This window comes from Corythoichthys intestinalis, chromosome 21 (assembly GCF_030265065.1).
Source record: "Corythoichthys intestinalis isolate RoL2023-P3 chromosome 21, ASM3026506v1, whole genome shotgun sequence".
Lineage (NCBI taxonomy): Eukaryota > Metazoa > Chordata > Actinopteri > Syngnathiformes > Syngnathidae > Corythoichthys > Corythoichthys intestinalis.
In genome coordinates this window covers 35,326,036-35,353,124 of record NC_080415.1, presented here as the reverse complement: position 1 = coordinate 35,353,124, position 27,089 = coordinate 35,326,036, and the positions used below count along the sequence as shown (strand labels likewise).

The window sequence follows — 27,089 nt, the reverse complement described above, 5'->3', positions numbered from 1 at the left end:
TTTTATTCACTTTTATGTTTTTTCATTGCAAGTACCTGACCTGACAGAATTGCAGGGGTGCCAATACTTTTGGCTTGCAGTGTATTCCAAGTGAAAACCTAATGTGAAGGCTATTGAAATGGTTCTCCATTATACTTCATTGTTGTATACTCAATACCAGGTCTGCAGCTATCGATTATTTTAGTCAATTAATTGATGAAGCATTAGTTCGAATAATCGAGTAATCAGATAAGGAACATGAAAAATTAAATTACCTGAGCTGAGCCTCAAATGATATGAAAAATAAATAAAGGAGGATCCATGTACAACAGAAGAACAATTGGCTTATTTACATAGCAAAAGTCTGCTAGTTCAAATGCTATAAAATGCTAACTTTTTAACAGTGCTCTTAACAAATGGTTCAGACACATATTCCTATAAAAATGGGCTAAATATACCTATAAACTAAATTACAAATGCAATCAAAAAAAAAAGATTAGCTCAAACAAAATTTAGCTTATGGTAGTCTTTACAGGGAGCACCTGGATTCAGCCATGTGAAATGAGGCAGACTACAAGGCAGAGTATCCACCCAAATCAAAACTAAAGGCAAACACTTTCAAAATAAACCATTACAACGCCACTTTAATACTCGAAGCTGCAAAATTTAATTCGAATATGTTTTTCTAATCGAATACTCGAGTTAATCAATTAATCGTTGGAGCACTACTGAAAACACATCCTTCTGCTCAAGGCCATGAATATCTTAAGTTGAAATGTGATACGTTTACTTTTGAAACCAGTTGTGACTCCCAACCTCTTCGTTTCCCATCCATCAGGTCCTTGTAAACCTGATGACGAGCTGTTTACACGACAACGCAGCAACATTATACTGTAAATTTTAAGGGTGTAACAGTAGATGTATTTGTATTGAACCGTTTTGGTGCGTGTTGCTCGGTTCGGAACGGAGGCGTACCGAACAAGTTTTTGACGTAATGTAACCCTTACTTTTCGAGGCTGTGAGTCGATCGGGTTACAGTTTCTTTGTGTAGATTATATTTACTCAGTCTTCTCTACTATAATGAGAAACAACACGGTAGGACAGTATAACCCAGAAACGTCAACGGTGCGACAACGTAGCCTACGCGAGAACGCAGTGAAACACGGGCGGTAAAGTCAATCAGCCAATGCACACCAGTCGCAGTGCGGCCGTGTGTTAGACGCGTCCTAGAAGCGGCTCAACACGACGCACGCGAAATGAACGGCAGAGTTTATTATTTGACGCGTCAATACTACTACCGGTAGCTAGGATCGGGCAGACCGGAAGTCACTCGTGTAAAAATACGGTGGACCCGGTCGATTTTCAAACTAATATGCAATTGTAACCCACTTTTTGAGTCCATCAGATCTCTTGAGCGGTACATCGGGGCACAGTTGACTTGTCTTTGTTGATTTACTGCTGTCTTCTCTGCTATAATAATAACCAACACGGCCCCGTATTCAATACAAAACCCTCCTACCACAACAAAACAAGTAGGAAATAATATTCACATAGAAACTAAAGTTACCTTAATTTCCCGAATATAACGCGCACTTTTTTTCCCCAAAATCAACTTGTAAAATCATGGTGCGCATTATAAACGGGTACTTGGATGGAGACAGAAATATAAATATATATAAACAGATTTTTTTTTTTTTTTTTAATTGACACGGCCACGTTGTGTTGAAGAAATGTATGCGGCGACCCGTTGCTGACCATTGCGATACGTGATGTCCCCATTTTGTTTCGGTAATACTTCACTCTAATCGGCTGAATGATTTGTGTTAAATTCAGCTTTTGTCACTCTTCATAAAGTGCAGAATTTAATTTCTTGAACTCATTTGAGTCTACGTTTATTGCAGCTCCGCAACTCGGACCATAACAAACGTAAGCTCACAGACTTTCTGTGTCCATCAACTATATCTGCCCCTCGGGAAACTCAAACCCAAATAACAATAGTTCCTATTTTTACTTTCATGTTGACAGCGATGAGCTCTCACGGATTTCCGACTTACGTTCTCACTTTCATTTTACCGTATCAATCCATGAAAGAAACATTTATTCATCATGATGAAACGAGCAAGTTATACAGCAGCCTTTAAAAGAAAAGTCACATCTGTTTTGTTTTCTCCTAGATTCTGCTAAGTTGGAGAAGTTGTCAAATCATATTATTACCGTAAATATTGTCAGTTTATGGTAATGTTTTGAGCTACCAATGTGCTATGCTTGTGCTGTGTTTCACCAGTCAGTAAAATGACATTTCTGTATCTGTACACGAGCTTTGTTTTCTTGTATTCTTCTATTTATTGGTGCTAAAATTAGAGTGCGCGTTATAAACAGGTACAATAATTTCCCCTAGATTTTACAAGTAAATTTGGGGTGCGCATTATACACGGGTGCGCCTTATATTCGGGAAATTACGGTATACAATATAAATGAATACTACATCACATTTGTAAAATATAAACACATAATAAAATAAATAATAGCCCATTTAAATAAAATTGAAATGAGCTAAAACACCTGTAATTGAATAATAAGAATAATACACAGATCATAATTACACAATTAAATTTATTAATTTCTGTGTGGCGCTTTAACTTGAGAAAATCCACTAATAAAGCTTTTGAAAACCGTTCATAAGGGGGGGAAATGATTCATTGAGGCATTTCATTTGTAAAATACATGTTAAAATCTTTAGCATTGGGATTGCTTTTCTCTTTAGCACAGGACTTTTTTTTTTTCTTTCAGAAAGAAGGCTGACCAATACGCAGGGTCTGAAAGGCAAATTGTTGTTGAATTATCTTTAAATACCCGCTACTTTTTGAGTAGAATTCTAGCTTTGTATAGGCTAATGTTCCTATTGTTGAAAGCACAAAGGTGTGTAATAAACAGCTAGCACATTTGCATTTTGTTTTCTGACTGTACCGAAAATGAACTGAACTGAGGTACGTACCGAACCGAGATTTTTGTGTACCGTTACACCCCTACTGAATACACATCCTTCTGCTCAAGGCCATGAATATCTTAAGTTGAAATGTGATATGTTTACTTTTGAAACCAGTTGTGACTCCCAACCTCTTCTAGTTTCCCATCCATCAGGTCCTTGTAAACCCCATGACGAGCTGTTTACACGACAACGCAGCAACATTATACTGTAAATTTCGTAAAATGCCAGACGTATTTAACAAAAAAAAAAAAAAAGTTTTCCATTGCAGCTCACTTGGTGATTAGCACTAAAGCTTTAGCTTACTTGACCCACTTAAAACACCGAGAATCTTCCATATAAATAATGTATCTCGATGTATCGTGCCATGTAGTGATTTACACCTTAAGGTATGATTTTAAATATTGAAGTCCTGTACACAAGATTTAAAGTTTTGAATATGCATGAAGTTCAAATGTAGGCCGTATACAATTGACAACACTGTGACAAAAAGTACAATGCAATGAAACATTGAAAGGCTCGCTGCTTCGGTGATAACGACAATGGAGATTTGTGAGTGGGAAAATTCAGTGGAAGAATTACGCTATAACAATTAGACAGACTTCTTCCTAAGTTCACCTGCTCCGGAAAAAAAGTTGTAAAGTTCTATATTTGTGGAGTTTTTGTGCAAGCAGAAAATGGTGGAGCACTTAGATAAAACCGGTGACCACAGAGCAACCTCCCAGTCCTTGTTTTCTCAGAGCACATCACGGATCTATCAAAGTAATACCCAGCTCTCCGAGGCACTCCCTTCACAACATTGCTGTCCAAAAACGCACAACCCTGCCATCCCATTAGCGCTGCCAAGTGGAGCTGTTGGATTTCTGAACGGCTCAAAGTAGGTGAAGCTTTTACTGGGCTTTTAAAGTGTGTATATGTGCGTGTGTTTAAAGTAGGGAAGCGGTTGTCTGTGTCCCACTGGTTCTCTTGACAGCCGGGTGACAACAGCGTGCCCATGGCCTCCTCTTGCAAAGGAAATGAAACCACTAAGGGCTTGACATTTAGCAACTAACAAAGAGTGTTCGGATTTTTCCGCAGAATGTTAACTACCATAATTGCCTCAGTTTGGAGAGGGACAAAGCCTTGCGCCCCTGGGTTGAAGCTTGCGTCTCTGAATGATAGCCCAAGCTGAGCGCATTGATCATTTGGAGATACAAACTATTTCCAGATGGTTCTGCTTCTAGGTTTATCTAAATCTCATATCTACTAATGAAAAAAAAAGCAATGAACAGACATTGTAAATCAGCCCAACAGCGACTTTACTCCGACATCATTAAGTGTTCATAAGTGCACTCTGTAATGATCGTCAAATGAGCTACAGATCGCCAGAGGTGGGTTGAGTAGCCAAAAAATTTACACAAGGAAAAGTAGCATTACAGTGATTCCTCGCTACTTTGTGCTTCAAATTTCGCGCCCTCAGTACATCATGGATTTCCCCCCCCCCAATTAAAAAATAAATAAATACAAATGAACTGTCCCAACCCTATCACGTAGTCTTCCTCTCCCTTCTACTGCTTTTCCTGGTCTGGCAGTGCACTGGAGTTGCTTATTAAAGTTTACAATTATTTGCTCCCAAAAATGTAATTACATACGTAAAATACAATACAATACATACAAAATAAATACGTTCTATATTTAATTGTTTCAGTGTCCCAAAAACGTATTTATACGTCTTTTTTTAGGGGTTTCAAACGATTAAAATTTTTGATCGAGTTAATTACAGCTTAAAAATTAATTAATCGCAATTCAAACCATCTATAAAATATGCCATATTTTTCTGTAAATAATTGTTGGACTGGAAAGATAAGACACAAGATGGATATATACATTCAACATACGGTACATAAGTACTGTATTTCTTTATGATAACAATAAATCAACAAGATGGCATTACCATTATTAACATTCTATTAAAGCGATCCATGGATAGAAAGACTTGTAGTTCTTAAAAGATAAATTTTTAGTAGAAGTTATAGAAATTTTATATTAAACCCCTCTTCGTGTTTTCCTTTTAATAAAATTTGTAAAATTTTCAATCAAAAAATAAACTAGTAGCCCGCCATTGTTGATGTCAATAATTACTTACACAATGCTCATGGGTGCTGAAGCCTATAAAATCAGTCGCACCCAAGCGCCAGCAGATGGCGGCAAAACTCCGAAAAACACAACAAGTACACCTTTCACTGTGCTGTCATTTTAATGTTTGAGCGGGACATTTGTGCGTTAATTGCGTCAAATATTTTAACGGGATTAATTTAAAAAATTAATTACCGCTCGTTAACGCGATAATTTTGACAGCCCTAGTCTTTTTCATTTTTTTTTTCACAATCTATAGGTTCTTGTGCAACTTCGCTCCAAAGCACAACGCTCAAAATCCATTTTAAAACAATCAAACTGGCCACTGGAGGGCAGTAGCGCATTTGGTAAGAACTCATATCGGACCATGAAAGGAAATGAATGAAGAGAAATAGTCAGGAAACGGACGTTGGAAGAATAAGCGTGAGAAAAATGTGGAAAACGATGGAAAACAAAAGGCACATGCCCCATACTAGTTCCCTATGTGAATTCTGGTATGAGGTAGTGGTCACTACAAAAGAAAGATTCAAAAATATCTATCATGATGAGACAGGACAGGCGGCGATGAGGGAAAAATTTACCCCGTTTGCCGATACAGCCGCGGCCACAACAGCGTCATCTCTCAGTTCAATAGTTTAGTTATGTGTGAATCAATTGTTACTTTGCTATCAAAAGTAGGGCTGTCAAACGATTAAATTTTTTAATCGAGTTAATCACAGCTTAAAAATTAATTAATCGTAATTAATCGCAATTCAAACCATCTATAAAATATGCCATATTTTTCTGTAAATTATTACTGGAATGGAAAGATAAGAAACAAGACTGATATATACATTCAACATACGGTACATAAGTACTGTATTTGTTTATTACAACAATAAATCAAGATTATTAACATTCTCTTAAAGCAATCCATGGATAGAAAGACTTGTAGTTCTTAAAAGATAAATGTTAGTATTAAAACCCCTCTTAATGTTTTCGTTTTATTAAAATTTGTAAAATTTTCAATCAAAATATAAACTAGTAGCTCGCCATTGTTGATGTCAATAATTACACCATGCTCACTCATGGTACTAACCCATAAAATCAGTTGGACCCAAGCGCCACCAGAGGGCGCCAAACACCAAAAAACAAGTAACAAGCGGACATTACACTGTACTGTCGTTTTAATGTTTGTTTTTAACGTGATTAATTTAAAAAATTAATTACCGCCCGTTAACATGATAATTTTGACAGCCCTAATCAAAAGCTCTATGTGTCTTGTTGTTTGTTATTTTTCAGATATTTGGGATGTCACACAAGCAAAAAAATAGCTGTGTTAAAGTCAAAGTTTGAAATGTATGCTTTTACAAAAAGCTCAATTTCTCTATTTTTTCATCAGAAATTGGAAAATTGCTCCAACTAAGCTATTTCTAATGCTGATTTCTAAAGAATGAAAAAATATATGTACTATTTTTTCCTGCTGAAAGAAGAGAGTCTAAACTTTCTTTCCGTGGGTTCCATGTTTATATAGCAATAGAACACAATTTTCTGTGGCCCTTGCAAAATCAGTCAAAATCCTGTAAAACAGCTGGAAGCGAAGAGGGTTGCTCCGGTGAAAATGGCTGGGAGTGAATGAGTTAACAATGATTGACAGATGTTAAGGTTTGATCTTGCCAGAGATGCTTTGAAGTCGAAACTTGAAAGCACCGCATGCGTCAGTCATCGTTTAGCTTGTTAAACAGTTGCTGTGGCAGCTATTGTGTGTAAGTGAGCAGCTTGAGCTGATTTGAGTGAACTCACTCAATGAAGCATTTTATAAAGACAAGCATTTTTCTACTTTATTCTTGTTCAAAAATAATTTGGTGGGACAGAACATGTTTAAAACTTATCATAATTATTACATTTGAAGTGCTTAAAAAACATTTATTAAAATATTTTTTTTTTTAAATTTCTTTTTTTTGAAAGACACCACATGTTTGAACACGCCGGTGTGATCATAGGACTTCCAAGCGCAAACTTGTGTGGCCATGTGACTGTTATGTTATGTCTGATTGGTATAATTAAGTCATGTGTAGTGCTGTAAAGATTAATCGATTAACTCGATTAGAGAAAAGCTTCGAATCAAATTTTGCTGCTTCGGGCATTTAATTAGATTAGCGTTGTAATTAGGGTTGTTCCGATCATGTTTTTTTGCTCCCGATCCGATCCCGATCGTTATAGTTTGAGTATCTGCCGATCCCGATATTTCCCGATCCGATTGTTTTTTTTTTTTTGCTCCCGATTCAATTCCAATCATTCCCGATAATTTTTCCCGATCATATACATTTTGGCAATGCATTAAGAAAAAAATGAATAAAACTCAGACGAATATATACATTCAACATACAGTACATAAGTACTGTATTTGTTTATTATGACAATAAATCCTCAAGATGGCATTTACATTATTAACATTCTTTCTGTGAGAGGGATCCACGGATTGAAAGACTTGTGACTTTGTATATTGTGACTAAATATTGCCATCTAGTGTATTTTTGAGCTTTCAGTAAATGATAAAGCAGCCATTCAACCCAAATGCATGATGGGAAGTGGACCCATGACTGTGCGTAGTGCTACCAATAGATATATCTTCTCTGCGTTTGGAAACAACATAAGGGGTTAAGATAAAGCTCATTTGCAACCTTGCTTCCCCACATTGCTTCCCATGATATTTCTAATCGTATAGAGAGGGATCGTAAGGCTTTAGCCTATTAAAAAATGGCTCCAAAGGCTGCCAAGATTCATTCTACTCATTTAACGCTGCCTTTTATCTCTTTAAATGGGTAAAACAGCGCCATTACAGATGGAGTGTGACAATGTGTGAGTGGGTCGTGCAACGCATGCATTAATTGCGTTAAAAATGTATCACGTTAAATATTTTAAAAAGTAATTACCGCCGTTATTGGTACCTTAAGCCTAAACTAAAGACTCTGGAAGAGTGTAACATATTATGTCTGTAATGTTAAATACATTTAGAAAACGATTTAATAAATAAATAAATAAATTAATTAATTTTAAAAATATATATATATATTTATATATATATTTATTTAAAAAAGGCATGGCCGATATTTTTTTGCCGATTCCGATACTTTGAAAATGACGTGATCGGACCCGATCGATAGGCATCATCTCTAGTTGTAATGGTTTGCTTTTGAAAGTGTTTGCATTTATTTTTATTGATTTGGGTGGATACACAGCCCTCCAGTGGCAACAGTGAATATGACATAACTCATTAAACATGGCTGAATCCAGCTGCTCCCTGTTAAGACCAACATAAGGAAAGTTTTTGTTTTTTTGTTCTTTTGTTTGTTTTATGCATTTGTAATTTAGTTTGTAGGTATATTTAGCTGTTTTTTTGTGGGTATATGAGTTTGAATGATTTGTTAAAAGCATTGCACAAAAAAAAGTTTGCATTTTATAGCATTTACGCTAGCGGACTTTTGCGAAATGCAAGTTAGCCAATTGTTCTTTTGTTGTACATAGATCTTTTTTTTATACCATTTGAGGCACAGCTATTTTCATTTTTTATGTTCCTTATCCGATTACTTGATTATTCGAACTAAGTAGTTCATTGATTAATCAACTACTAAAATAATCGATAGCTGCAGCCCTATTTTGAACACTGCAAAAACTCAAAATCCTATCAGGACTTGACTAACTTAAATAGCAAAAGTCTGTTAGCTAAAATGCTAACGCTTTTACCATGCCCTTAACAAATGGTTCAAACACATACTGTATGCCCACAAAAAAGTTAAATATACCTATAAACTGAATTAGAAATGCATTTAAAAAAATAACATTAGCTCAAACAAAAACTTAGCTGATGTTGGTCTAAACAGAGAGCAGCTGGATTCAGCCATGAGGCACACTAGAGGGCAGTGTATCCACCCAAATCGATACAACTAAATGCAAACACTTTTAAAACAAACCATTACAACGCCACTATAATTAAACGAATACTCGAAGCAGCAAATTTAATTCGAATCTTTTTTTCTAATCGAATACTCGAGTTAATCGATTAATCGTTGCAGCACTAAACGGAAGCTTCACAAATCTACTCAAGTAAAAAAAAAAAAAAGAAGTATGGCGTAGTAAACTACTCTTGAAAAGTACATTTTTCTGAAAAACTCAAGTAATGTACAGTAACTGAGTAAACATAACGCGTTACTACCCACCTCTGCAGATCGCAATGTCTTCCAAGTGCAATACAATCCTACTCTAGCCTGTTTCTGTCCCCATTTCCAGTAAGTATTACCCTTTAACTCATAACTCACAATCACTCCCAAGACGCCACAGGCCAAGTGGTTACTTGACATGGCCATGCCTCTCCATCTTGACAAATGCACTCTGATCGTCTCAGCAGGGATGGTTAAGGGCAGGGGGTTGAGTTGCACCTCATATCAGTTCATTTTGAAATGCGATTCTGGATGAACCCATGTGGTCTAGTGTGACCCTTTGCGTTACAAGGCAATAAGAGATCCATTTTATTGAAGCTGAGCTTTATGATGTTCCTTCAGAGCCGGCACGCTTTGCCGTGTTCCCGGCGACTCACATTTTGGACACGTAATAATCTTTTCTGGAAATCAAACAATGTGACACTGTGATATTGACATCTGATGTGCCATTATAGGATCGGCGCTCTTACAGATATATTGAGAAAACAAATGATTTCTTCCAACAGTTGATTGACATACCAACTGACTCCATTTGCGGACTGGTGAGAAGCAGACTTCCTTTGAGCGGAGGCGAAGGAGAGTTAGAGGAGAGTCCGTATATCGTGAGCAAGGATAAGCACAGATTTATCTGATGTCTTCTTAAAATAAAAGAAGTAACATCATCAAAACTGCCTTTATCCATGCCTTCATCGACCAGACCTCCTCTCCACTGAGACGCGCAGTCGAGCGCACGCGCCATTGCAGTTTGGGTGTTCATTTCGTGTTGACTATACAGAAAATACTCCAGTTACGCAGTTCTAAAAACATGATTGTAAATAAGACTGTAACAGAGCTTCTAAAACACAACATGGTGAAAAGATTACAATGTTGATCAGCTGCAAAAGAACATGACATATATGACAAATATAGTATTTGCATTTTGTATGGCTGCTGATTTTAGTGAGAATATTCTTAACTGTGCCCCAAAAGCTCTCACATAAAGGCAATTTTAATCAAAAACAAATATAACATGTAGAATTGTCCGATCCGATAATATCAGCAGTTAAAAGCGTTTGAAACGATGTGCTTATTAACTATTAGATGTCTCCAAACTAAGATACTTGTGATTTATTTGAGCAGACCATTTGCATTCATGGTGCAAAAACTAAAGGAACAATAAATGTGACTTCATTAGACATGTGCCGATTACCAGTTTCATGGTATACCGTGGTATGAAATCTCATGGTTTCAAAACCGCAAAAAATTCTGTCATACTGTCCCTACGTATAAGCTATTTATGTCCCAAAAGTGCAGGGAGAAATCCCTCAAATGCAGCTTCAAGCCTCAAATCTCACCCACCGGTTGTTGCTCAGTGTCAGTGGGTCAGCTGTGCTGCACGATGGCTGAAACTCAAATTTTTCCCCCCATCGAAGAAAATGAAATCGCTGGTATGGGAATACTTCAACTATAGAAAAGTTAGACGTACATGGCTTAGAGGAGGAGCGCAATACCGCCAATATGATTCCGCATTTACCGTATTTTTCGGACTATAAGTAGCAGTTTTTTTTAATAGTTTGGCTGGGGGTGCGACTTATACTCAGGAGCGACTTAAGTTTGAAATTATTAACACATTATTATATCATTTCACATGCTATTTTGGTGTTTTGGAGTGACACTGATGGTTTGGTAAACTTGTTCATGTAAACATGTTCTTTATGCTATAGTTACAGTGCCCTCCATAATTATTGGCACCCCTGAAAAAGATGTTTTTTTTTAGCTTCTAATATTTTTTTTAATTTAAATAATATGGGACCTTAATGGAAAAAAAGAGAAAAATCCAACCTTCAATACAAGTGCATTCATTCAGTAGGGGAAAAAATTCCACATAAAGAAAAAATTATTTGACATCAAATAATGTGTAATAATCTTGGTCTCACACAAAAATACACACGGTCCCAGGCTTCAACTGTGTGTGCTTTGGTCAGATGAGACCAAGATTGAGCTTTTTGGCAACAAACACTCGAAGTGGGTCTGGCGTGCCACGAAAGATGCGCATGCTGAAAAGCACCTCATACCCACTGTGAAGTATGGGGGTGGGTCAGTGATGCTGTGGGGCTGTTTCGCTTCCAAAGGCCCTGGGAACCTTGTTAGGGTGCATGGCATCATGAATGCTTTGAAATACCAGGACATTTTAAATCAAAATCTATTGCCCTCTGCCCGAAAGCTGAAGATGGGTCGTCACTAGAGGCGTGCAAAATTTCCAATTCTTAGATTATTCGCGATTCGGTCGTGGGAGATTCGAGAACGATTCACAAACATCCAAATTCCGATTATTGAATTATACCCTAAACATATGGCCAAATCTACACAGAAATGGTTCATCAGACACAAAATCAAGCTCCTCCCATGGCCATCTCAGTCCCCAGACCTTGTTTTGTTGGCAAAAGGGGGTTGTACAAAGTATTAACACCAGGGGTGCTAATAATTGTGACACACATTATTTGATGTCAAATATTTTTTTTCTTTACGTGGGATTTTTTCCCCACTGAATGAATGCACATGTATTTTTTTCCATTAAGGTCCCATATTATTTGAATAAAAAAAAAAATTATTAGAAGCTAAAAAACACATTTTTTTTCAGGGGTGCCAATAATTATGGAGGGCACTGTATCTGAATAGCTCTTAATAGCTATGGCCACATTCGTGTTCTGCCTTTGGCAATGTGTGTTCAATTGTATTATTGACTTTTTTATATTGAAATGCATGCTTTTAGTCTGGCGCTTTCACGCCCACGTGGGGGCGCACACGCACTTATTTACATGAATAAGAGCGCTCACACGTCAGAAGAAGACTGACAGCTACGCAGCTCTGCGTGAGTGGGCGAGTTAGCGAGAAACAAGGCTGCGGACCTACGTTCATTGTTTATGCTTTTAAAATATCTCTACAGAGGCAACGCCTATGTGTATCATCTTTTCCGTTGTTGTTGTGTGTTTTCCAACCCGATCGGACACTTAGAGCCAGTTGTGCGGTTATTTGAACGATGTGCTAATGCTAGTGTGCTAGTAATGCTAGCCGTAGCGTCCTGGTGAGGACAGTATATTCGCATTTCGTTGTTCATGCACTGTACATTGTACACTTATTCAGCATGTTGTTCTCTATTGTATTTTTATATTAAATTACCTTTCAAGATGACATATCTATGTGTTGGATTTTATCAAGTAAATTTCCCCCAAAAATGCGACTTATACTCCGGTGCGACTTATGTTTTTTTTTTCTCTTCATTGGGCATTTTATGGCAGGTGCGATTTATATACTGGTGCGACTTGTAGTCCGAAAAATACGGTATACAAAATTAAAGGTGAGTAAACACTGTCATGAACATTTCCCACCAGCTACAAGAATTAACTCCAGCTTGTTTAGTGTGTCTAGCTGTGGTAAAACATGTTTTTTTTCTCTAGCAACTGTCTGTGTTGAGAAAGAGAGTGTGTGCATGGACTTCATTATCAGTTGATAGGACACTGGGCTCAGGTCCTATTTTAAAACACTTGAAATTGAAATATTTTCAAAGCCAAAGCCGATATCGACCTAAAATCAAAACGGGCACCTCCATCAGGCATATGAGTCTTCATGAGCAGTGGTATCAAAATATTTAATGTAGTTCCCTAATCCTGATGAATTATTTTTATTTATATAACTAAACTTAAAATGGGTATAAAATTCTCAGATTTTACGCTAAATGCACAAAAATCACCAAATGCAGAGATAATCACCTATATTTTTAGGATCAATAGCAATATTTAATGCAGAAATGTCTAACTTTTTTTGCCCAAAAAACAGGCAGTTTGCCCGCTAGTTACGCTATTGTGTAGTGATACAAAATCCAACATGGTGGCCGTCACCAAGTAGTTTTTTAAGTTGAAAATTCTTGTAAATACATGCGTAAATCCTGGAATTTCTATAGATATAAAGGCAAAACAGTCTATATTCTAGGTTAAAAGCAGAAAACGAGCAGCTATCGTTCATTTTACGTAAATATTTATAAAATAAAAGTTGCGCTATTGTGTAATCCAACAAGGCGGCCGTCACAAAGAGCTTTTCAAGTTGAAAATTCTTGTAAATAAAAACGGAAATCCCGGAATTTCTGTAGATATGACTGGAAAACGGTCTAGATCAGTGGTTCTTAACCTGGATCGATCGAACCCCAGGGGTTCGATGAGTAAGTCTAAGTGCTTCGGCGAAGGTAAAGAAACACAGAGCCCTATTTTCGTACGCTGGTTAAATCTAGGCAAAATGGCCTTTTAGACCAGGTTTTGCTTCCAATTTACAGGCTTAATCCATTTCTTTTGACTGCAAGTCCTCGATCTGAGGGGAGGAGGAACTGGTTTGCTCAGTGGAAGGTTGACTCGCACTTGGTATGAGGGAATACAACAGACCAATGGGCAGCGTGGTCTCAAATTTTTAACCTGTTTATAAAACATGCTGTCAAAATGAGAAGACTTTCAAACGGGAACTTGCTAAATTATTAACAAGCTAGCTTAGATATTTTGGTTTAGAATTTGAAATAAATGGCTTGATTATCTAATTCCGAAGGGTTCGGTAAATCCACATGTAAAACTTGTGGGGTTCGGTACCTTAAGCAAGGTTAAAAACCACTTGTCTAGATTCTTGGTTAAAAGCAAAAAACTGGGCAGTTATCATTCATTTTACGTAAATATTTCAGGCTAAAAAATTTTCCATTCATGTTTTTGGCAAGGTTTCAAAGTGCATGCATAATGCTAGTTTATATAATATTTTCCTGGACCTTGCAGTAAAACTTTAATTCAGTTTCCACCTAAATCCGGCATTAGAACGCAACGTGTGTTTGAGTTTTTCACAATGAAATCCACCTCAATGCTCTGGGTCTGCCCCCGACGGGAAGGTGTGGTGCAATGTCTGTCGGAGATGTCTCGTCAACTGATAGTGAAGTCTATTGTGTGTGTAAAATGTAAATGTGATACGAGTCATACACACGTGCTTGTTATGGGAAATAATTCCATAATTTTTGTTCTGATGAGAATAATGTTTAGGCTCACCTAAAGGACTGCATTTATTTTAATTTTATTTAGAATATTTGTTATTTTTTGTTATAAATGTATATTAACTTAACAATATACTTATGTTCCAATATGTTAATATATTTTGAAAAATAAAAATCCTGTTCAATGGATTTTTTTTTTTCATGTTTTTAACCCAGATATCTCAAAGTAACACATTTTAAAAGTGTAATCGCAATAACCCGGGATATTTTTGCATAAAGTTATACTGTCAGAATCCCATATCGACACATGCCTAGACTCCATATTTAGGTATAAGTTTGATATCAGTATTGGGATTTTTGGCGATGGACAATGTCGGGATATCGGTTATCGGTCAAAAAGTCATCATCGGACAACTCTACCATCATGTTTTGTTTTCCCTCTAAAAAGACAAGCCCACATCCGTAGACCACTGAGTGAAACATAACCTTAGGGGTGTAACAGTACATACAGTGTCTATATTCAAAATCTTCAATGTACAATGCATGATTGTAAGTATGTAATATTAACTCTTTTACACTGAAGTAACACGAGGCACATCTGCAAAGAAATTCACCTGGGTTTTTCTTCTTTTTTTATTACTAATTTTATTTGAACAGTAAACTGACAATATAAACTCTGAAGGCATTTTGAACTAATATGGATGACATCTTTTTTTCAATTATCCAATAACCGTAATTAGCAAAGTGTCCTGGAATTTTTTTTTTTTTTAATGAGTTTTCCATCATATGCTTATTAGCATAAAATGGATTTTATAGTATATGTATGGTTACACCCCTTGAACAAGACCACAGAAATCGACTTATACACATTTTCATCTTCGTAACACAGACAAGAGTACTACATTAATAGTTGGGAATAACGTAGATCAGCAGGAGCGCACTGCTATTTACACTGCAGGTATAAGATGCCTCCAAACACTCAGAAAATTCCAAATTAGTTAAGAATTTTTAATTTTAATTATTTATAAGATACATTTTGGAAGATTGTATTAAGAGATTAGAGGCAACTTTTACCCTTTGACAAAAAACAGCCATCCCTACCATGGTGACTCTGGGAGCGGACCGGCCAATGTTTTTCTCCTAGAAAACACAACCAAGCAGTTATCTATTAGATTATTCTGTTTTTGACAGCAAAGCAGAACATGACAATCATAACAAAGCATTTAACAGCGAGTTTTTCAGAACAACAAGGGCTTGAGGAGAAGAATAATGCAAAACTGCAGAATGGTGTAGGCTACAGCGGACCCCTGCATATTTGCTGTTGTGGACCTGCAGATTTACCTATATAAATTATATTTTTTTCTGACACGCCCTGCAGGTAAATTTAAATGAAATTGATACTGAAGTAATATATATTCATTATATTTTGGGAAGGAACGCTAAACAAAGGAAACCTTTTAAATATATAAAGAGTATATACATTTTTGCCTCAATGTATTTTCAAAGGGTGACAAATATTTGTCAATTTTCAATGTTGGGCTTGGTCCATATTCCCAGCCAAAAGCAGGGGTCCACTGAATTTAAATACAATAAACCATAAAATAATAAAAATACAATAAAGAAACAAAAGTAACACCCTCAAAATAATATTACAAATAGGGATGTCCCCGATCCGAACAAGTGATCAGATATCGGGCTGATCAGGCCATTTCTTTAGAGGAAAGGAATCTGGTGAAAAGAATCGGGGTTTTAATTTGTTTTTTAAAAAAATGGATACTTTGTAGCCCTTAAATAAAAAAAAAAACAAAAAAAAACGAAATAATCCAGAAACACAAAGGCATTGCCAAAAAAACAAACAAAGATAAGATATATGTTTTTTATGTTTGGGGGGTTATCGGATCAGGACTCTGCATCGGCAGAGTCTCAAAATCAGGTGACTAGGACTCGAATGCAAAAATATGCGATCGGGACATCCCTAATAATAAAAAATACAAAAGTCACACAGGTGTCAAGTATTTCAGCAGAAATATTCAGGAATATTATCCACACCTTTGTAAACCTCGTGAGAATATATAAAATTAATAAATTGATGATTGTTTAATACTTGATCATAGACGGTGCGGGGCCGATTCATAGGGGGCCTATCGCCGTCAAAGCTGACCGGGTGGAAACACAAACAGCGTCACGACTAGGGGTGCAACGGTTCAGTTAGGCCACGGTTCGATTTGAACCTCGGTTTTGGGATCACGGTTTCGGTTCGCTTTCGATTTGCGTTTTGCATTTTTTTGTTTTTTTTTTTTATTTAAAAAACTGCCTTTATTTTGCTTTTAAGAAAGTGAAATAAACACTTAAAATGTAAACATTTCCGACTGTTAAAATGCCTCTTAGCTCTTTGGCTAGTGTAGTGACTAACTACTGAAATAGACACACAGTAGTAAAAAACAGTTGCTTGACCAATTAATTCCAGAAGCATTTGGAATAAATTAGTTGCAAAACCGAAAAGGCGCGGTTCATAAAGGTGTATTGAACCGTACAGGGCGAACCGTACGGTTCGGCTTTGAACCGCAAACCGTTGCACTACCCCCTTCCTTCCTCCTCCCCCCTCCCACTCTGCTGTCTCCCAGCTAGCTGTGACAAAATTAAACAAGTGCTTCATTCAACCAAATTGTAGTAACCCACCCCTTTACATCCTCAGTAATGGTAACGGCATTGCAAAGATGGGAAAAGTAATTAATTAGATTAGTTACGACCATCTGTGGAGATTTAGGTGGTGCGATTCATAATAACTATAAAACCGCAAAGTAGCGTGCCCCCCCCACCATTTTTTTTTTTTTTTTTTTTTTGGTGTGTATGTACAACGTATTTATTCAGATTTAGCATTGGAATGAGATACATATAAGACATGTTTTTTTCACCCCCACCCCCCCAAGTATAATTAAAAAAAAAAAAGTATGCTTAATTTTAATCAATGTTTTTGAAGCATTTGAAATGTAATTATAAGTTTTAAACATGTTGCTATCCCACCAAAGTATTTTCAAACAAGAATAAAGTATAAAAATGCTTGTCTTTTATTAATTGCTTCATTGAGTGAGTCCTCTCAAGCTGCTCACTTACACACAATGAGTTGCCACAGCAACTGTTTAACAAATTAAACGATGATTGACACATTTGGTGCTTAGTTTTCCAGGCATCTGTGGCAAGATCAAACAGAAGACATCTATCAGTCATCGTTAACTTTAATAAGCAACTCCAGTGCGGAGCATGAACAACAAAGAGCAGGGAGAGGGAGAAGGGTAGACTGAGACTGTGATTGGCTCGGGATGGCTCATCTGTATTTTTTATTTTTGTTTTTATTGAAAAAAAAAATCTGCGATGGACTGAAGTTTAGAGCGCGAAGTAGCGAGGGATCCATGTATATGAATATAAAATTAAGACTTTGCCGGTAAAATGTTGTCTATACAATTTGTTAAGCAATAAAACAACAAATAAAATGAAATTGACAATTAAATACATATTTTTATAATTGGGTCAAAATTATTTTTAGAACAGATCATGTGGCTAGCACCTTAGATGATCATTTGCTTTGTTTAGCCAAGGGGGGGCATCAACATGTTTTGCCTCCCGCCACAAAAGTCAAACTTTTGCTTCTTACTGAAAAAAATGACGCTGTTAGACTCCAACGCCGTTATTAACAACACTGACGAGCACCCCCCCACCCATCGGTCAACTCAGGGGGGACCCATTTATGCTCATCGTACCCGGCCCTGTTCACTTTTGTTCCACCACTACTGTGGTACACTTGGAATGAGGAGAGATGGGGTGGCGGGCTTCCAAAATTGATCAAAACTGTCCCGGCCGCCAACCTACCGAGACTGTTTAAAGAACGTGAATAGCTGGTAATAACACACCCGAATTCCAAATTCTCACATAACAAACAAACACGCTACTCAACTGCATTCAAATTACACAGTGTGTCACTTTGTTTTGTTTATTTTTCAGAACCATGATGAAAAGTTTATCTTCCCTTGTAGACATTTCCTTCCTCGCCCAGCTTTTTGATTTCATATAATCAACACCTCACTGAGCAAAGATTCGCCGGCGTTGTATGCTTCACTAATCACAGTGACATTAGCATATTAACAAATCAACTGGCACAACAGAGTGAGTCATTCTGTACCTGTGGTAAAATACTGGGTGTTAAAATGTGTGATTTGTTTCACATCCCCAACACTGACACACACACCATTGCTCCCCTGCTGGGTGTATTGGATTGCTATCAGTCCCTGAGAAAGAGGCTTACATAACCGCGCTGCCAGCAGCACCATCCCACGTCGCCCTCTATATTAGATGATAACATGGATTTGTGACAATGGTACTTCTCATATGCAGTTTATGAGGGCGAAGACACTCATGAGTTTGTGGGATCGAGTCAATGAGGGTATTTTTTCCGGTAAAATACCTGGAAAATAAACTAAATAGGTGATCGCAAAAACTTGATAAACTGAAGATTTTCACTGAATTGTAGTTCTACATTGCATATTTGTTATATATTTATGCTTATCTGGTTCAGCAGTTGGCATTGTTGGGCATGATAGCCATTTGTGACGCAAATTACAAAACCAGAGTACAAAGTTGACTTCTTTATTTTTAATTCATGCAGAAGAAAAGCTTTCTTCATTAACTCTTCATCGCGACGAGCCATCCTCCAAGCGTAGTTAGAGTAGCATGCATAGGCGGAAGATTATAAGACCAAGTGCAAAGATTCGATAAGATGGGTGAGTCCTATTTCGGCGTTCCCATAGTACCACATGATCAAAGGGGCAAATGCTGCTTTAATTCCAAGAATCATATCTCATCTCCGGTGCAAAAGCTTGTTATAGTGAATTGTGCTGTAGGACAGAAGGGAAGCAGAAGATGTGGAAGAACTGGAATCAAACTACAATGTAGAAAACAGCGGATGCAAAATTCAAAGCAATGTTTTGCAACTGTCAATTCGTGGCATAGTATACAGTGGTGCAAATAAGTATTTAGTCAACAACCAATTGTGCAAGTTCTCAAACTTGAAAAGATTGGAGAGGCCTGTAATTGTCAACATGGGTAAACCTCAACCATGAGAGACAGAATGTGGGAAAAAAAACAGAAATCACATCATTTGATTTTTAAAGAGTTTCTTTCCAAATTAGAGTGGAAAATAAGTATTTGGTCACCTACAAACAAGCAAGATTTCTGTCTGTCACGAAGGTCTAACTTCTTCTAACGAGGCTCCACTCGTTACCTGTGTTAATGGCACCTGTTTTAACTCATTGTCGGTATAAAAGACACCTGTCCAGAACATCAGTCAGTCATACTCCAAACTCCACTATGGCCAAGACCAAAGAGCTGTCGAAGGACACCAGAGACAAAATTGTAGACCTGCACCAGGCTGGGAAGACTGAATCTGCGATAGGTAAAACGCTTGGTGTAAAGAAATCAACTGTGGGAGAAATTATTAGAAAATGGAAGACATACAAGACCACTGATAATCTCCCTCGATCTGGGGCTTCATCCAAGATCTCTCTCCGTGGTGTCAAAATGATAGCAAGAACAGTGAGCAAAAATCCCAGAATCACACAGGGGGACCTAGTGAATGACCTACAGAGAGCTGGGACCACAGTAACAAAGGCTACTATCAGTAACATAATGCACCGCCAGGGACTCAAATCCTGCACTGCCAGACGTGTCCCCCTGCTGAAGAAAGTACATGTCCAGGCCCGTCTGCGGTTCGCTAGAGAGCATTTTGATGATCCAGAAGAGGGCTGGGAGAATGTGTTATAGTCAGATGAAAGCAAAATAGAACTTTGTGGTAGGAACACAGGTTCTCGTGTTTGGAGGAGAAAGAATATTGAATTGCATCCGAAGAACAAGATACCCACTGTGAAGCATGGGGGTGGAAACCTCATGCTTTGGGGCCTTTTTTTTCCTGCAAGGGGACCAGGATGACTCATCTGTGTAAAGGAAAGAATGAATGGGGCCAAGTATCGAGAGATTTTGAGTAAGGGCATTGAAAATTAGATGTGGCTGGGTCTTTCAGCATGACAATGATCCCAAACACACAGCCAGGGCAACAAAGGAGTGGCTTCGTAAGAAGCATTTCAAGGTCCTGGAGTGGCCTAGCCAGTCTCCAGATCTCACCCCATAGAAAATCTGTGGAGGGAGTTGAAAATCCGTGTTGCCCAACGACACCCCTAAAACATCACTGCTCTAGAGGAGATCTGCAAGGAGGAATGGGCCAAAATACCAGCAACAGTGTGTGAATAGCTTGTGAAGAGTTACAGAAAACGTTTGGCCTCCGTTATTGCCAACAAAGGGTACATAACAAAGTATTGAGATGAACTTTTGGTGTTGACCAAATACTTATTTTCCACCATGCTTTGCAAATAAATTCTTTAAAAATCAAACAATGTAATTTTCTGGTTTTTTTTCCATATTCTCTCATGGTTGAGGTTTACCCATGTTGACAATTACAGGCCTCTCTAATATTTTGAAGTGGGAGAACTTGCACAATTAGTGGTTGACTAAATACTTATTTGCCCCACTGTATATGGCGGAAAACACTCAGGTGACTTGAAGTTTTGCTCTGAGACCCCCAAATTGGCCAAATTTCAAAATTGCCCGATACGCCTGTGTGATACATCATTGGAAAGCTTAAAATCTCAATTTTCTGGGGGAAGAAAAATTTTGAACAGGAGGGCATTTTTAATCCCGTTGGTGTATTTGTCTATATTCTGGCAGTTTTTTTTTTTTTTTTTTTTTTTCATCAAAGACAAAGCATTGGAAAAATTACACTAGGGAGCCAATATTTCCCCAGGATAGTAAAAACATGTAAAGATAAAAATGGCACCATGCTGAGTATCCTACCATAGAATCCCTTTTCATTCAGACGCTGACGGATAGTACGGGTTGACACTGTTGTAACCTCGGACTGCGTGACAGCTTGAACTTGTTCGGATGTTAGTCGAGGTTCTTTACTCACCATCCGAACAATCTTTTGTTGAAATCTCTTGTCAATTTTTCTTTTCCGTCCACATCTTGGAAGGTTAGCCACAGTCCCATGGGCTTTACACTTATTGATGACACTGCGCACGGTAAACACAGGAACATTCAGGTCTTTTGAGATGGACTTTTAGCCTTGAGATTGCCCATACTTCCTCACAATTTTGCTTCTCAAGTCCTCAGGCAGTTCTTTGGTCTTCTTTCTTTTCTCTATGCTCAATTTGGTCCACACAAGGACACAGGACATAGGTTGAGTCAACTTTAATTCATTTTAACTAGCTGCAAGTGTGATTTAGTTATCGCCTGAACCCTCCAACCGACACAGCACACTGTGGTACCCCCAGGGCCCACTAGGCCTAGGCCCAATGCCCAACGAATGCCTTCGCATAGAACGTCTTATTTTGAAAGAAAGTTCAATTCATGGACGTATATGACACGGCATACTTATGTTTTCTTTGTTTAACTCTGGTGAAATAGTAATTTAATTCAAAGTGTGTTTCTTCCCTTTCTGTGCATTTAAAGAAACCTTTATCTTTGCAAATGAGTGACAGTTGATTGAAAACCTGTATTTCTTCGTCCTATTACGGCATGAAGGCAGTCCACCCACACATTCTCCTTATTGTTATGGCTCCATTATTAATGAGTTTTGAATTAACTGGCTGCGGAAAGTCTTCAAGTGAAGCCCCTGCTGAGTCTGATAGAATTAATTTAATTGCAAATAAAGAAATTAAAGTGGCAGTAAGGAACCATTGTTCTTTTTATTTTTAGGCTCGTTGACTTCACAGTTTGAAGGTGTAATTTACTTTTAAGCTACTATGGTAAATACAAATTGACTGGGGTAAACATACATTTGTTAATTAAAAAAGACATTATCTGAGGAAGCAGGTCCAGAAATATTTTGTAAATTGGGAAAGAATTAAATAATAAGGACTAGGAAAGGCGCTAACTGAAATGCACAAAAAAAAAAAAAAAAAACGAATGAATCGATAGACAATAAACAATAGTAGATTGCTATCTATGGTTGCCATAGCAACAACAGGTACTGCTTTCATTACGCTCCGGTATATCATTTTTTAAAGATTTAGTTGGATGAAGTTAAAAATAGCATGCAATTGGTAAATATTAACACGGTGTTAGATTTTTGTTGAAAAAAAATCAAGGATCTTATTGTAAAATGGATGAAAGTTACCTTCAGATATCAATGGCCACATTCATATGCAGATGATATTAACTTGAAGGTCAACATTGCATCAACATAAAGATCTGTAAATAAAAAGGGATATTCCTGTGCAATTCATGTGCAGATACAGATGTCACACAGAATATCGTAACGTCATATTTGCATGCTAATGAACCTTGCTTGTAGCTTTTTGTAAATCTCGCTAATAAAAGACTTCATTTGCAAGTGTTTTACTACACTAATGAGTTTCCGCCTCACTCTAAACTTTTTGTTTTATGTTTTATTCATTCGTCAAAATCCACAAAGTACACTAAATGGATAAATTTGAATGTTTTTTTGCCCACAAATGTGCTTTCATGCATACACAGACACAAAAATTCACCCAATTTTTTTACACAAAAGATATGCTATTGAGATTGCCAACTTTCAGCAGCCACACCTGCAGACAATATTCAGTATATGCTAATACAAAGCATTATGAACGTCTTAAGGTTTTTCCTGACAAAAGTTTAAGTGGATGTGCTTCATACGATTGGTGCAGTACAACAAAATGTATGATTATTAGAGGTGGGAATCTTTGGGCACCTAACGATTCGATTACGATTCAGAGCAGTGATGTTTTGGGGCTGCCAGTGGGCAACACGGACTTTCAACTCCCTCCACAGATTTTCTATGGGGTTGAGATCTGGACACTGGCTAGGCAACTCCAGGACCTTGAAATGCTTCTTACGGAGCCACTCCTTTGGTGCCCTGGTTGTGTGTTTGGGATCATTGTCATGCTGAAAGACCCAGCCACGTCTCATATTCAATGCCCTTGCTGATGGAAGGAGATTTTCACTCAAAATCTCTCGATACTTGGCCCCATTCATTCTTTCCTTTACAAAGATCAGTCGTCCTGGTCCCTTTGCAGAAAAACAGCCCAAAGTATGATGTTTCCACCCCCATGCTTCACAGTAGGTATGGTGTTCTTCGGATGCAATTCAGTATTCTTTCTCCTCCAAATGCGCGAACCTGTTTTTCTGCCAAAAAGATCTATTTTGGTTTCATCTGACCATAACACATTCTCCCAGTACTCTTCTAGATCCTCCAAATACTCTCTAGCGAACAGCAGACGGGCCTGGCCGTGTACTTTCTTCAGCAGGGGGACACGTCTGGCAGTGCAGGATTTGAGTCCCTGGCGGTGCATTATGTTACTGATAGTAGCCTTTGTTACTGTGGCCCCAGCTCTTTGTAGGTCATTCACTAGGTGGTTCATTCCCGTGTGGTTCTGGGATTTTTTCTCACCGTTCTTGTCATTTTGACGCCAATCTTGCTTGGAGCCCCAGATCAAGTGAGATTATCAGTGGTCTTGTGTGTCTTCCATTTTCTAATCATTGTTCCCACAGTTGATTTCTTTACACCAAGCATTTTACCTATTGCAGATTCAGTCTTCCCTGCCTGGTGCAGGTCTACAATTTTGTCTCTGGTGTCCTTCGACAGCTCTTTGATCTTGGCCATAGTGGAGTTTGGAGTGTGACTGACTGAGGTTGTGGACAGGTGTCTTTTATACCGATAATGAGTTAAAACAGGTGCCATTAATGCAGGTAGCGAGTGGAGCCTCGTTATAAGAAGTTAGACCTCTTTGACAGCCAGAAATCTTGCTTGTTTGTAGGTGACCAAATACTTATTTTCCACTGTAATTTGGAAATAAAGTCTTTAAAAATCAAACAACGGGATTTTCTGGGTTTTTTTTCCACATTCTGTCTCTCATGGTTGAGGTTTACCCATGTTGACAAAGACGGCTCTCTAATCTTTTCAAGTAGGAGAACTTGCACAATTGGTGGTTGACTAAATACTTATTTGCCCCACTGTACATTTTTGGTTATCAAGCAGTCCTTTCTTGTCACCTGTCATATTTCTATTTTGTCCACTTTTGCTTTAATTTTCCATCTAGTATTTCCAGGTGCAAACACATGAAATAAGGGTTATGTTAGCATTAATGAAAAAAAAAATCTCGGTGGCAGGTAATTATTTCTTCACGGCCATTATATCCTTCTCTACATCACCATGAAAGGGAGCGTCTACATAGACACAAAAGCTTACAAGGCTTGACGAGGTACGCGCAATTTCCTATATGTTTGAGACAAATCTGCATATTGATTTAACAAACTCCTGCACCTATTGATATGTCAGTTATTATGTGGAAACTAGCAGAGCGTATTAGTGTCACCGGCGAAACAGAAGCCCGTGGACTTCATTTTCTGTTGCGTTTTAATTGCTTTTGGCACTCTGTGCCATGACTCACGGTGATGAGCTAATGAAGTCGTTGAGATTTAGTGAGCAGCCTCTGGCTGCTTATACTTATTCACTATAGCTTTATTAACATTTCACAAAAGCGCCACTGGTTCCCCTCAGCGCCAGTGATGATTAATTTTGCGGCCTGCCAGATCAGGTTGGAGGCAGCTTCGGGCTGTGTGAACGTGATGAACCTTCATCACACCATATGTAGGCATTAGTACTTTTAAATATCTATACCATATCGCTGGAGGGTAACGCGTTTTAATATTGGTTTGTGCGATTTTGATGAGGTTTGATTATTGCTGATGCAAGTCGTTTTTTGAAAAACCCAGCGAGCCGGCTCAGATTTGGGCACGAAAGGTTAATCCACTTTGATATTGGCCGTTTCAAAGCGGTGAAATGCCGAAAGCTCGCTGAAATGAAAGAGTCTGCGTTTTGAAAATGTGGCTAGTATGTGCAGGAATTTTGCATACCATCATTGGATAAAATGTTTCACTTCAGTTACGTGAAGGTTGTTTTAATTTGGCAACAATATGGCTTACGATGAATATTTTGCATATGCAAATATGTATTTTCCATGTTCTAGACATTATCCATATTTTATGGAGAGCACTTATCCATTAAAAGCTGTATTCCACTTCAGTTGACAGAATATGGACTACAATGCAGGTTTTTTTTTTTTTTTTTTTTTTTTTTTTTTTTTTTTAATATGGCATCAAGCTACATGAATATCACCAATATGATTACTATATTAACATTTTCAGGGACAGTCTTCACTACAGTGGACAGCTATTCAAAAGTTGACACGTAACACTTATAGAATAAAATAGAATGCCTTAATTAGAGGCCAGCCGATATACCGGGTTGATATACGGAGTTTTTACCCCAAAATCGGCCACGATGAAAAAGGATTTTGATCAGGCATTCATGTGGGCAACTGCAGCCGCAGCTTACCAACTTTAGGACCACAGAAGGACCCCACAGCAGGGTGAAAGCAGGCTACTACAGGTAAGCTTTAGGCTTGCTTGTTTCGTAATTATTGTAAGATTGTTTTATCTTGCATGAGAGAATATACAATGTTGCTTTAGCCTTTCAAGGTGTTGACTGAGTGATCCTCGCATTTTAAAGTTAACTCCTAGCATTAGCGTAGCATTCACGTTAGCATTGGCCTTAATATGGCGAGCGGCCTCCTAAACTCTCAATTTAAATAAGTGTTCAGAAATCTTTTAAGAAATAATAATAGCAAACCCAAAACATAATCTCTAGATTATTAAAAAATATTCATCGTTAAGCCTAATCGACTAATCGTAAAGATTAACAAATAAGTATTTAGTCAACCACTAATTGTGCAAGTTCTCCCACTTCAGAATATTAGAGAGGCCTGTAATTGTCAACATGGGTAAACCTCAAACAAGATAGACAGAATGTGCAACAAAAACCCAGAAAATCATATTGTTTGATTTTTAAAGAATTTATCTGCAAATCATGGTGGAAAATAAGTATTTGGCCAATACCAAAAGATCATCTGGCAATAACGGAAGCCAAACATTTTCTGTAACTCTTCAAAAGCTTTTCACACACTATTGCTGGTATTTTGGCCCATTCCTCCATGCAGATCTCCTCTAGAGCAGTGATGTTTTGGGGCTGCCGTTAGGCAACACGGACATTCAACTCCCTCCACAGATTTTCTATGGGGTTGAGATCTGGAGACTGGCTATGCCACTCCAGGACCTTGAAATGCTTCGTATGAAGCCACGTTGCCCTGGCTGTGTGTTTGGGATCATTGTCATGCTGAAAGACCCAGCCACGTCTCATCTTCAATGCCCTTGCTTATGGAAGGAGATTTTTACTCAAAATCTCTCGATTCATGGCCCCATTCATTCTTTCATTTACACAGATCAGTTGTCCTGGTCTCTTTGCAGAAAAACAGCCCCAAAGCATGATGTTTCCACCCCCATGCTTCACAGTGGGTATGGTGCAATTCAGTATTCTTTTTTTCTCCAAACACGACAACCTGTGTTTCTACCAAAAAGTTCTATTTTGGTTTCACATAACACATTCTCCCAGTCCTCTTCTGGATCATCTAAATGCTGTCTAGCAAACCGCAGACGGGCCTGGACATGTACTGGCTTCAGCAGGGGGACACGTCTGGCAGTGCAGGATTTGAGTCCCTGGCGGCGCATTGTGTTACTGATAGTAACCTTTGTTATTGTGGTCCCAGCTCTCTGTAGGTCATTCACCAGGTCCACCCGTGTGGTTCTGGGATTTTTTCTCACCGTTCTTATCATTTTGTCGCCACGGGGTGAGATCTTGCATGGTGCCCCA

General features: G+C 38.0%; 1 protein-coding gene and 1 long non-coding RNA gene across 7 annotated transcripts in view; one reads left to right on the top strand and one right to left on the bottom strand.

Annotated features, from left to right (window-relative positions):
• LOC130909221 (uncharacterized) overlaps positions 1-27,089 on the top strand; it is a 295,191-nt gene that overhangs the window by 48,357 nt on the left and 219,745 nt on the right. The window lies entirely within an intron of this gene.
• LOC130909220 (protein shisa-6) overlaps positions 1-27,089 on the bottom strand; it is a 155,425-nt gene that overhangs the window by 41,215 nt on the left and 87,121 nt on the right. For 4 of the 6 annotated variants that reach the window (XM_057825425.1, XM_057825427.1, XM_057825430.1 and 1 more), the window contains one exon: positions 15,377-15,415. The exons of the other annotated variants lie outside the window; for them this stretch is intronic. In XM_057825425.1, coding sequence (XP_057681408.1) covers positions 15,377-15,415 — 39 coding nt within the window. The remainder of the gene's footprint in view (positions 1-15,376; positions 15,416-27,089) is intronic. 6 annotated transcript variants of the gene reach the window in all.